The sequence below is a fragment of the Oncorhynchus nerka genome, linkage group LG23, assembly GCF_034236695.1.
Source record: "Oncorhynchus nerka isolate Pitt River linkage group LG23, Oner_Uvic_2.0, whole genome shotgun sequence".
Classification (NCBI taxonomy): Eukaryota; Metazoa; Chordata; class Actinopteri; order Salmoniformes; family Salmonidae; genus Oncorhynchus; species Oncorhynchus nerka.
This window is the reverse complement of record NC_088418.1, coordinates 55,408,238-55,421,197: the sequence shown is the minus strand read 5'-3', so window position 1 is coordinate 55,421,197 and position 12,960 is coordinate 55,408,238. Positions and strand designations below refer to the sequence as shown.

The following is a 12,960-nucleotide window of genomic DNA, read 5'->3' as shown; positions in this document are numbered from 1 at the left end:
AATAATGTTTTTATTGGAATTTCTTCCACATTAAGGACAACAAAATGATCAAACAACAATTACAATAAAGAAAAAAAACATTTTAAAAAACAAACAAACAGAAGAAAATGAAATACTAAAGCTCAGTTTAAATAGAGTAATCAGGCCCTAAATACATGGAACGTACAGTATAATCATGAGACAAGTAAACAACAAACTGCCTGCTGTCTGCCAAAATCACTATTTCAATAGTTCTTAAAAATAGATAAGGCATACTTTTAAGACTGCTGAATAACAACTATCAGTCAATTATACTGATCGTTTTGTTATTATCTGTCGGGTAGAGATACAGTACCTAAGCAACTGCTCTCTTATGTTTTTGGAAAACGTGATGACATTCACTACTCCTTGTTTGCACTGAGTGCTAGTGCGCATGCGTAGTAATCCCAGTAAAACTGAATCTAGAAAGATGGCAAGCCCCACGAAACAGTGTATACGAACGTCCATCTTGGATGCTGTCTCTACAGTCTCTTGTGGAGGTCAACCGATTAATCGGAATGGCCGATTAATTAGGTTTTCATAACAATCTGAAATCAGTATTTTTGGGCGCCGATTTGCCGATTTAAAAAAAATGATTTAAAAAAGGCTTCTTTTTTTATACCTTTATTTAACTAGGCAAGTCCGTTAAGAACACATTCTTATTTTCAATGACGGCCTAGGAACGGTGGGTTAACTGCCTCGTTCAGGGGCAGAATGACAGATTTTCACCTTGTCAGCTCGGGGGATACAGTCTTGCAACCGTACAAACGCAATAACGACCTGCCTCTCTCTTGTTGCACTCCACAAGGAGACTGACTGCCTGTTACTTGAATGCAGTAAGCCAAGGTAAGTTGCTAGCTAGCATTAAACTTATCTTATGAAAAACAATCAATCATAATCACTCGTTAACTACACATGGTTGATGATATTACTAGATATTATCTAGCGTGTCCTGCATTGCATATAATCTGACTGAGCATACAAGTATCTAAGTATCTGACTGAGCGGTGGTAGGCAGAAACATTCATTCAAACAGCTGTTTCGTGTGTTTTGCCAGCAGCTCTTCGTTGTGCGTCAAGCATTGGGTTGTTTAAACCTTCAAGCCTATCAACTCCAGAGATGAGGCTGGTGTAACTGAAGTGAAATGGCTAGCTAGTTAGCGCGCGCTAATAGCGTTTCAAACGTCACTCGCTCTGAGCCTTCTAGTAGTTGTTCCCCTTGCCCTGCATGGGTAACGCTGCTTCGATGGTGGCTGTTGTCGATGTGTTCCTGGTTCAAGCCCAGGGAGGAGCGAGGAGAGGGACGGAAGCTATACTGATACACTGGCAATACTAAAGTGCCTATAAGAACATCCAATAGTCAAAGGTTAATGAAATACAAATGGTATAGAGGGAAATAGTCCTATAATTCCTTATAATAACTACAACCTAAAACTTCTTACCTGGGAATATTGCAGACTCATGTTAAAAGGAACCACCAGCTTTCATATGTTCTCATGTTCTGAGCAAGGAACTGAAACGTTAGCTTTTTTACATGGCACATATTGCACTTTTACTTTCTTCTCCCAACACGTTGTTTTTGCATTATTTAAACCAAATTTAACATGTTTCATTATTTACTTGAGGCTAAATTGATTTTATTGATGTATTATATTAAGTTAAAATAAGTGTTCATTCAGTATTGTTGTAATAAAAATAAAAATTATCGGTATCGGCTTTTTTGGTCCTCCAATAATCGGTATCGGAGTTGAAAAACCATAAGAGGTCGACCTCTAGTCTCTTGTAACAAGGTAGGGTTGGTATACAGAAGATAGCCTATTTGGTAAAAGACCAAGTCCATATTATGGCAAGAACAGCTCAAATATGCAAAGAGAAACGACAGTCCATCGTTACTTTAAGACAAAGGTCAATCAAGTGGACGGCCAAGAAGAAGCACGAAGCTGAAAAGTTACCACCGTTTCATTAGAACTATAACTCTCACCAGATGTATATCTCACTTTCGCCAATTTTTTGGGGGGCATTTTTTAAAAGTATTGTCTGGCAACAGTCAGTAAACAAAAGCGTCCTGTAACTAATGGCTTCTATAAGTACTCAGTTCGAACAGGCACGCTCCGGAATGCTATCAAGGCTGAAGGAGTAGGCTAGTTCAATTGACTTTTCTAATTTTCGGCGATGTATCCCACTTCTTGAGTGTTAAATATTTTTTTATAAAAGGCATTTGGTATGAGTCAATGAGAGAAGTGAGAAATTCTTCCTTAGTTGTTAATTATCTGTAAATATAAAGGCACAACCTAGAGTCGAGCCAATGTCTTAAGTAGATGGACATGTTATGACTCCAACCTCGTGAAAGTGACAAACTAATTTGAAAAATGTTCATCAAAAACAACTTTATATCTAAGTAGTGCCTTTGATTTGTCAGTCTGCACATGCACAGTTCGCACAAGACCGTTAGACCCGATGACGTGTTTCTGCGCATGAGCTTAGCTAGCCAACGTCGCCATGACATCGACTACAAGTGTGATTTAGTCTTTCTATTGGAGAAGCGGTTTCTGCCTATCTTCATACTGTACTGTGTTTGATATTAGTTTGACACTTTTTTCAAATATAAAAAATAAGAAAATGTACTACTTATGAATGAAGATAGCCTCTAAAAGCACAGCAGCCCACCCAAAGTTAAGGCCTCTTTCAATCTCTATGATTAACAGCCTTGCCCTTTTCTTAAATAATTCTTTATTTCTTTTAAAATAAGTTGCTTGTTTTGCAGTTCACTTGTCTGTGCAACCAAGTTTGGGTGTCAAAAATGTTGTACCATTTTATTTTACTAAATTAAATGGCAAACTTAAGTTTTAAAAAATGCAACGTTGACAATCCAATAAATTGTGGAGACAAATGTATATATATATTTAATTTCAATTAATTTGAAGAAAAGTGCAAGGGTGCCAATAATCACTGTAAGATTATAATAGCAATGTAAATAAATTCATAATTTGTACGGATTTTGTTGTACATATTTTGTGCAATCACTTTATTTTAAATGTCATGTAATATAATGATAATGGTGTGACAGAGTATAAAAACACAACTTTGCCATCCAGTGTTTTTGTGTCATGATTCTCACAGCAACATTCTTTAAAGTAACTGTCCAGTGAAAATCTTGTATTTTTTATTATCACATTTTTGAAGCTCATATTCTGTTGGCTAATACCCAAATAATGTTGACTTAATTTCCCGGTAGGACCTTTTTAATTCTATGAGCAATACATTTTGCCAATATTTTAGCACAGTGGGGTGACTCCCATTTTTTAAAAATAGACTGGCTCTTTGTATTGCCCCCATGGCTCCTGCTTCAGTAGGAGAGATCAGTCCCTCGTTTTGTGTGTCTGATAGTTTGCCATTTATATATGAGTAATTAAAACATGACAGTAATTGATCTGTCAGTAGTTCATAAAAAGCCCATCTCTATTGGAATGCCATCAAGGCAAGGCATTTTCCACATCTGAAAGTAATCAATAGTTAGTCCTGTGTAATTAGGCCTTCACAAGATCATTTTGTATAGCAGATAGTTTAACATGATTTGGGGGGAAACGTACAGTACCAGTCAAGAGTTTGGACACCCCTACTCATTCAAGGGTTTTTCTTTATTTTTACTTTTTTCTACATTGTAGAATAGTGAAGACATCAAAAACAATTAAATAACACACTCTGGAATCATGTAGTAACCAAAAAACTGCTAAACCAATCAAAATAAATGTTATATTTAAGATTCTTGAAAGTAGCCATTCTTTGCCTTGATTACAGCTTTGCACACTCTTGGCTTTCTCTCAACCAACTTCATGAGGAATGCTTTTCCAACAGTCTTGAAGGCATATGCTGAGCATTTGTCATCAAGGCAAAGGGTGGCTACTTTGAATAATCTCAAATATAAAATAACCCTTTTTTGATTACTACATAGTTCAATGTGTGTTATTTCATAGTTTTGATGTCTTCACTATTATTCTACAAGGTACAAAATAGTAAAAATAAAGAGTAGGTGTGTCCAAACTTTTGACTGGTACTGTATATCACAAAACTCATCAAATGAGGTTGGATGACCTTCCTCATTCAGAATCTCCCTTGGTGTGAAGGATTTCTCCATCGTTTGTAACTTTTTCTGTAGGTTCTTTTTGGACGGGTTTTTATATTGAATTTGCTCTGGTAATTTTATTTTTTTAACCCGGTCTTTCATGAATAAATTCCTCAATCTCCTTTTGTTAAGTGTCTAGATTATTCAGTGATTATGAAGTACATTCAACACCATTGTGTAATGTTAAATGTTCTATTTCTGTTGAAATTCTTTTCTCTGTTGACCGATACCATTTTTGGGATGACAATTGAATTCAATGGCCCCTAAAGGTACATTTAAAAGCATCCAGTACAATAATTGTGTCCACTGAACCTGTATTGTGTAAGAAAGTCTGTTAAGAATTCCTTACCTTTTGTTAAGAAAGTAGTGTCAGTCAATAAACCCTGGTTAAATTTCCAATATGCCCGTCCTCGTGGAAAGTCTGTCATACTTATATGGAGGGATACTGTATAAATTGACAATCTGATCACATTCAATCCTCAATCAATGGACAGTTACTTTAAAACATTTGACAACAAACAAATATACAATTATTTAAAATATACTGTACATTGAGCTATATTAAAGATTTACTTTATCACAACATTCCGATCTCAGTCCATTGCTCAGCAGATCTTCATGACGAGCCAATTCCAACAAGTAGTGCCACCAAAAAGGCTATATTTCCAAGGAAAAACAAGACCAGCAGTACCAACTCCATGCTTGTCTGGGGGAGAAATGAAAAGTCAAGTACAGCCATGGCAGACAAAAATAGTTGTTAAGAATGAGTCACTTACTAATTCACTGATACAACAAGTACATTTAAATGTGTGGGATTAAATGGTGGGATTCAGCGTACCGATTCAGAAGCACTCTCTGTATGATCTAGAAGAACAACCAAAGTTATATTGAATTATTTAAAAAGAAAGTAGAAACCTGCACACTTCTCTTGCTTGTATCACTTTGTTTATTCAAGCTTACGTGTCGGCCTCTTGTCCTTCGTCAGAGCGTTTGACGTGCGCCAAGAGGCCGACAAAAGTTATATATGGCAGATCCACAATATGAGGTTATTCAATATTATAGGGGGGCTATATATCATCAACCTGAATTTAACACAATTATAGGGGGGCTATATATCATCAACCTGAATTTAACACAATTATAGGGGGGCTATATATCATCAACCTGAATTTAACACAATTATAGGGGGGCTATATATCATCAACCTGAATTTAACACAATTATAGGGGGGCTATATATCATTAACCTGCATTTAACAATATTATAGTGGGGCTATATATCATCAACCTGCATTTAACAATATTATAGGGGGGCTATATATCATCAACCTGCATTTAACAATATTATAGGGGGGCTATATATCATCAACCTGCATTTAATCGATATCATTATGTATTTGATCTCACCATTGCGCTTCCAGCGCATGTGGAGTTCCAGCAGGATGTACATCGTTGCCTCCCATCCAACAAACCCACCCATCACCTTCAGAAGCCAACTATCCTCAGAGGTGCTAAAATACGACAGCCCAGTGAAGATGGCTGCCACTGGAAGATAATGTCAACACAATTACTAACATGGTAGTAGTGCAACAGCAACCATGTTTGACAGATATTGGCTGAGAAGATATGGTACTTTGTACTATGCTAATAAAATCCAACAAAAACACAATGTCATGATCACAGTTCCTTACCAGCTAAACCTTTTATTGCCACTGCATTCAAAGCATGCGACCAATTGAAGAGGAATCGCCTGTGAAAAAACACAAATATAATACATTACCTTGAGAAAACAAGCCACTTTTGGATTTACATACACTTGAGCAAACTGACATACACTACGTATGAGTCTGGATCCCTTACCAGTGATGATGAGGTCCACATCGGAACATGGCACCGATTGGCTGGAAGAAGGCCAGGATCATAACGATGCAGCCCAACACAGGATGGACTCCCTATAAACACAGATGGGCTCCCTATAAACACACTGGGCTCATAAACTGTCTCTTGTAACTATTTCAATTATCTGAGCCTTTCATAATAGAGTAGGTTTTATAAAACTGTAGACGGCACAGCATTTGTCAGATAGGTTTGTTTTAAATAACAATCGTCGCGCAGTAAAGGTTTCTGATACATACCCCACTCCAGCCTCCAACTTCTGAGAAGGCCAAAATGAAGGCGATGATGGTGGCGGCAACAGTGAGTGTCATAAGAAACACGTGCACCTGAGGGACATGCAAGCCAAGAGTACAGATTATGTGGCATTATTATTTAGTACTAAAAACATTCCACCTAATAAAGTCATCTAGACGTGCTAATGTTTATGTTCATATTCTTATATTTTTTCTTTGTGGTTGCATTGTCGAGAAGGAACCTGCAAGTAAGCATTTTGTTGGACAGTGTATACCACGTGTATCCCGTACATACGACTAATAAAACTCGAAACTAGAAACGTGACGGACATCAGTCTGCTTGCTTAATTAACAGCATAGCTTCCTCGCAAACACAAGTGACCGCCTGCTTGACACACTCTCCCGGTCTATCTATATGTAGAAAAGGCACCAATTCGATAGCAGTGAAAACATTTAAAGTACAATCAAATGTTGCTACACTAAAACATATTAGGGACAGTATTATAGAAACTCACCAGAAACCAAACATCTTTCCCAAAATAATGTTTCCCCTTGGCCACACCTTTCAGATACCTGGCTATGATCATTCCCAAACTACCCGTGGTCATCCATGCTATCAACATCAGGGAACCTAAAGCACAACAGGATAATAAATCAATCATCCATAATCAATACACACATCTTTAAGCTTGTATATGTAGTTATAATCAGTGTATTACCGTATAACAATTTGATTGAGGCAATGCATGCAAACTCATCTCACTAAGGAAACGGCAACCTTACCATGTGCTTTAATAATAGGTGGCTCTTTTTCACTTGTAACAATTTGAGGACTTGAAATATCCACTTTAGTGTCACTGATGAAGGTGCCAGTATGGCGGCCGATTATCCCTGTCAAAGTCAACCGAAAAGTGAAATACAATAAGAGAAATATAATAAAATGATATTATGAAACATATTACTCCTAGACTGAAGCAGACTGCTTTCTTCATCGGTACCAGGCCCACAACATTAGAATCGTTATTCGATAACAGGGCCCGTATTCATACAATATGTCAGAGTAGGAGTGCTGATTTAAGATCCCGTCTTCCATGTCCATGTAATGTCACTCATTATTACCTAAAAGATGTCATAGCACTATGTAAATAAAATGACAGAGGGATACAACTACTTCCTCTGTACCAGTACTGGTGCTACTATGCTGTAAGCTTTTGGCTCATACTGTACCATTACTGGAGGGCCCGTGAACGATCATGAGATAGTAGAGGGAACTGGACCCTCCGGATCGCTGAGTTGAAATGGGGTTCCTAGTCGTGAAGGAACAGCTAATGATACTATTATTCACTGAGGATTTAACATCAGAAACATTTCCCTAGAAAAGGACAAACAAGAGACATTTGAGTCATGACCGATTGTTTTGTGATTCATTATAGCATCAGGGTTGGGGGTACATTCCATTTCAAATCAGTCATATCAAAACTTTAATTCCAGTCCATATTCCAATGGCGATCATCCTCTTAGCTTTTCATATGTCATAATAATAGCAAGTACCAGGGGAAGTATCTCTGGTGTCTTCTTTCCTGTTGAAAAGGCGTGTTGCAATTGGATGAGTCCGCCACTGTCCCGTCCACAAATATAGATGTCATCATTTCCCTGATGTGATGCAGAGGAAAACAGATTATGAGAGGAACACAATCAACCCTGCCACAGGCTACTTGAAGGTGCAGGGTACAATAAACAAAAATGCATGAATGAAAAATAGCACACTGTTGAATGCTCCTGCAGTTGGTTGGCTGCCTTCCACCTGCCCTCATGCAATCCTTCTTCATCGCTTTAAAAATAAACTTGTTCACCCTCTTCATTTCAAGTGAAAGTATCTGGACGAGTGCCTCAAAATTTGAATAAGCATATTGAATTGCAGGATGTGCATGCACTACTTCTGAAAAGGCTACATTACCATCCTCTGGTCATCTGAGAAGCCGATGGCGATGTAGCCATCTGAAGGGCCGGTCATCTCCAACTGGATGGCTGTGTCACCGAGAGAGGTCATAGCAGACAGGAAGTAACAGTCTGGGCTGACCCCAGGATCACAGTTCAGAGGTTGGCTGAAACAGACCTTAGTGCTGTCACATCCAGTGCTGGAGTTGGAAACCTATTACAAACATATTCAATGTTATTGTAAAGCACTTATGTAATAGTGTGTGAAAATAAATGTTATTGTCTGATTGAAAATGTAATATGATAATATTGTCAGAGAGTGAGTGGCAGGTAGCCTAGCGGTTAAGAGTGTTGGGCCAGTAACTGAAAGGTTGCCAGTTCGAATCCCCGACAAGGTGAAAAATCTGTTGATCTGCCTTTGAGCAAGGCACTTAACCCTAATTTCTCCAGGGTCGCAATCAATGACCCCACTCTCAGGGGGTGTTGGGATAAGCAAAAAACACATTTCCATTTCACACCTCACACTCGTACAGGTTACCCACTCGTACTTGTACATACAGTGAAACAGGACAAATATAAGCACCCCCTATTTGACCTTTTGAGAGACTATCACTTACACTTGTGATACATTGTTAAGACAAGTTTATGTTTTAAATAAAACACATTTGTACTATTATCTATTACCATAAGAACTAAGGATTTCAATGGAAATACTAGGTACGTCTACATGCACACTAATAATTCGATATTAAACTGATCAGTAGGCCGAGTATGGCATTAGTCATGTAAACACATTATTCTGCTTATCTTAAATCGGCGTTCATTCTAAGTAAGCATATGCCGAGTAAAACATCTGGTTTTCTGAGCAACCTTTCTAAATATTTGGTACACTCTTAGAAAAAAGGGTTCCAAAAGGGTTCTGCGGCTGTCCCCGTAGGAGAAACATTTTAGGTTCCAGGTAGAACTCTTTTTAGTTCCAGGTAGAACTCTTTTGCGTTCTATGTAGAACCCTCTGTGGAAAATGTAAACACCTTAATCGTAGTTCCAGCGGTGTATTTGATCTGTGCATGTACCAAAACCAGCAGTGCAAGCCTCCCTCTTTTGCATGAGTGAAGGGAGTTAAAAATGTCAGAACTCAGAATCAAGTAGACTTCCCAAAAATAGCATGGTAGCTGTGGTAGAACGTTTATTTTTGATTGGCAATGTTCTGCATTTATCAAAGTCCCATCAGTAGCCTTAGATTTCGTGTGCATGTAAACAAGATTATTACGAAAATCGTTCTTCTTGCAAAGCATGCAAATGTTTTAATCAAACTATTATATTAATCTGAATATTCACAATAATCATATTATTGTGTGCATGTAATCATACTCACTTCTGAGGATGAGGAGGCAGTAGAGGTAACGGATGTGCTGCTAGCTGGGGGTGCAGCAGCGATGTTGTATGTGACTGGAGAACTTCTCACTCCAACCCAGAAGGTGGAGTAATCTTTTACAAAGGAGGCACTGTAAAAATGTCACGGCAAAACAAATAATAAAACAATGTAATAACATTAAGGGACAGAATTTCCATTTAAAGTGTGTTTTAGTCAAGAACTAGGCTTAATCTGTGTCCAGGAAACTGGGCCCCATGGTATAAGAAGTGTAAGAATATTCTAAGATAAATACACAATGCAGAGGAATAGAGGTCAAGAGGGAATTAACAATCAATGGATATGGTTGTTTTTCTGTATTAGGGAATTAATGATCAATGGAAATAGTTGTTTTTTTGTAAAGGGGAACTGAAGATAAATGGGTCAGGGATACAGGAGGAATTTCAGTCTGGGACTCATAGCTACATGTGGCAAGGTCTCATTGGTCCAAATTGTCTATACATTGAGCCTGAAACGGGATACTTGGTTTTTGGCCTTTGGCCCAGTTTTACTGCAAGGAATTCTAATTGGTCAACCACAGGCTAGGCTTGGGTATAAACTACATCCTGTCTCGTTGTTCAGCGGAGAAACATTGAGGACAGGGAAGAATAAACATCTGCCATCTACGTTCGAGCATAACAACTAGGATTTGTTCTCTTTCAATAAATATATTTTTCTCCCCCTGATTTGCTTTGGGGTCTGTGTTATTGAAGAATAACAACAACTGCTAACAGAAGTGAAAATTCTGGTTCAGGAGCTAGTCAGATACTGGATGGGTGAATCACCTGAATTGGATGGAGTTGAGGTTGCCTGATGTGGGGGCCCTCCATATTCCCTGGATGGAGGATTTAGGTGAATTTGATGTGTGAGAAATTGCAGAATTCTGAGAATAGAAAAAAAAAGGATCCATGAAGATTTATTCAGATGCAGCAGGGTGATTCCATGCCAGGAATTCCCAAAAATGATCTGGCAATTCTCGCATAGAAACTTCATTGGCAGGAGGGATGTTATGTTTGGGGGGGGTCTAAAAACCTTTTCCTTCTTTGTCATTTTGGGGTCTTGTGTTTAGATTGATGAGGAAAAAAACTATTTGATCTATTTTAGAATAAGTATGTAACGTAACAAAATGTGGAAAAAGTCAAGGGGGCTGAATACTTTCTGAATGCACTGTATACATGCCTCCTGTAAGACCCTATGATCTGTGAACCGTGTCATGATACTCCTTATAGTTGTCAGGATTTGGCCAGGGTTGTTCCGGTTTTTGGTCACTAGATGCCCCCATTGTGCTTTTTGACCTTTTGTTTTCCCTTTATCCCCATTATTATTTGCACCTGTGCCTCGTTTCCCCTGATTGTATTTAAACCCTTAGTTTTCCTCAGTTATTTGCTCTGTGTTTGTATGTTAGCACCCAGCCCTAGTATTCTGTGAACTATTGTTGATCCCGGTGGACTCTCTTGTGGAATTCTGTTTTTGTTCTTGTTTATTTATTTTTGAGTATCTTTTGAGGCTTTTTTATGCTATACCTACCACCTTGTGGATTTACCTTTTTGTCTTGGAGGATTACCTTTGTTCTTGTGGAATTCCTTTTGAGGTTGTGGAGTTACATGTTTTCCTGAAGGACTTCACTTTTTACTTCATTAAATACACCGTCTCAAGTACTGCTGTGTCTGCCTCATCTTCTGGGTTCTGTCGACTATTCGTGGCTCAGTTGGTTAAGTGACTGTTTCTCACTCCGGAGACCCGGGTTCGTAACCAGGTCCTGACAGAAACACAGAGCCCAAAAATTAACCCAGAGGCAGCCAGTTTCCAGGACCTTTTTGCCATGCTGTCCCACCACCAGGAGACTGTCCAACGCCACGAAGCCGCCCTGGTTCAGCAAGAGGCCTTAATGGCTAGACATTCTCATCTTCTGTCGGAGATGCTGACTTCCATAAAGCAGATATCTGATCGACTTACCCCGGCAACAGTTCCCGTCCCAGTACCTCAGATTCACGTACCCATGGCAGTTAACACCCTGGCTGAACCTCGTCTTCCACCTCCCCAACGGTTCTCAGGTGATCCAAGTGCTTGTAAAGGGTTTCTCACCCAATGTTCTCTCTCCTTCGAACTGCAACCCTCGTCGTTCCCCACTGACCGGTCTAAGATCGCATATATCATCACCCTGCTGTCGGAAAAAGCCCTGGCCTGGGCTACTGCTGTGTGGGATGCCCATAGTTCCTGCTGTGGCAGCTACTCTGCCTTTGCTGAGGAATTCAAACGAGTGTTTCAAGGCCCAAGCAGTGGTCCTGACTCAGCCAAACAGCTCCTGACTCTCCACCAAGGTCGGCGCAGCGTGACGGACTATGCCATCCGGTTCCACACGGTGGCAGCAGCGAGTGGCTGGAACAACGAGGCGCTCACGGTGTGCTTTCTGAAAGGCCTTTCCGACACTATCCAAGATGAACTGGCCACTCGGGAACCACCGGACAATCTCGAGTCCCTGATCAAGTTGGCCTCACGCATTGACCAGCGTCTGAGAGAGCGAGAACTCAACCGTAGACCTCTAGCCCCTATCAGTCCCAGCTCCGAGTCCCCACCTTTATCCTCGCTGGCTCCACCGGAACCCATGCAGATTGGACGCATCTCCCAGGCTGAGAGAGACCGCCGGATGAGGGAGCGACGCTGTCTATATTGCGGCAAACCGGGCCATTTCCGTTCCACGTGTCCCGGGCTCCAGGGAAACGCTCTGTCCCGTACAGACCGGGGGGAACTGTAACGGGAAACATAACCTCCTCCCATCCATCCAACTCCCGTCTGCTCATTCCAGTCACCCTTTCCTGGGACAACCACAAGCTTCACCTTCAAGCCTTGGTAGACTCTGGAGCCGCAGGTAACTTCATGGATGGTGTCTGGGCGAAGGAGAATGGCGTTCCCTCTGAACCTCTAAGTGACCCCATGAGGGTTACTACATTGGATGGAAGCCCTTTGGGATCTGTACTTGTCACTCATGTCACTACCTCCTTGCGACTTTCAGTTTCACAACACCAGGAATTGATGAACTTTCATTTGATCTCCTGTTCCGAGTTCCCTCTCGTCCTTGGATACCCCTGGCTTCACAGCCATAACCCTCACATCGACTGGTCTGTGGGCACTATCAAGCAGTGGGGTCCTACGTGCCAAGCTACTTGTATTTTCCAGAATTCCCCGAGTTCTACTCCCGAGTCTTTAGAATCCATCAACCTGACCCGAGTTCCCGAGTGTTACCATGACCTCAAACTGGTATTTAGCAAACAGAGGGCCACCATGCTACCACCCCATAGACCTTATGATTGCCCCATCGAACTGTTTCCGGGCACTTGCCCCC

General features: G+C 40.2%; 1 protein-coding gene across 1 annotated transcript in view; it reads right to left on the bottom strand.

Annotated features, from left to right (window-relative positions):
- LOC115107096 (putative ferric-chelate reductase 1) overlaps nt 1–12,960 on the bottom strand; it is a 21,079-nt gene continuing 8,119 nt past the window's right edge. Inside the window, exons 3-15 of the mRNA XM_029630477.2 lie at nt 10,403–10,500; nt 9,582–9,711; nt 8,226–8,420; nt 7,820–7,921; nt 7,496–7,640; nt 7,052–7,159; nt 6,784–6,899; nt 6,275–6,361; nt 6,000–6,091; nt 5,831–5,889; nt 5,547–5,684; nt 4,979–5,004; nt 1–4,846 (exon numbers count right to left, since the gene is read on the bottom strand). Of these exons, the coding sequence (XP_029486337.1) occupies nt 4,757–4,846; nt 4,979–5,004; nt 5,547–5,684; nt 5,831–5,889; nt 6,000–6,091; nt 6,275–6,361; nt 6,784–6,899; nt 7,052–7,159; nt 7,496–7,640; nt 7,820–7,921; nt 8,226–8,420; nt 9,582–9,711; nt 10,403–10,500 (1,386 nt within the window). The 3' untranslated portion in view covers nt 1–4,756. The remainder of the gene's footprint in view (nt 4,847–4,978; nt 5,005–5,546; nt 5,685–5,830; nt 5,890–5,999; nt 6,092–6,274; nt 6,362–6,783; nt 6,900–7,051; nt 7,160–7,495; nt 7,641–7,819; nt 7,922–8,225; nt 8,421–9,581; nt 9,712–10,402; nt 10,501–12,960) is intronic.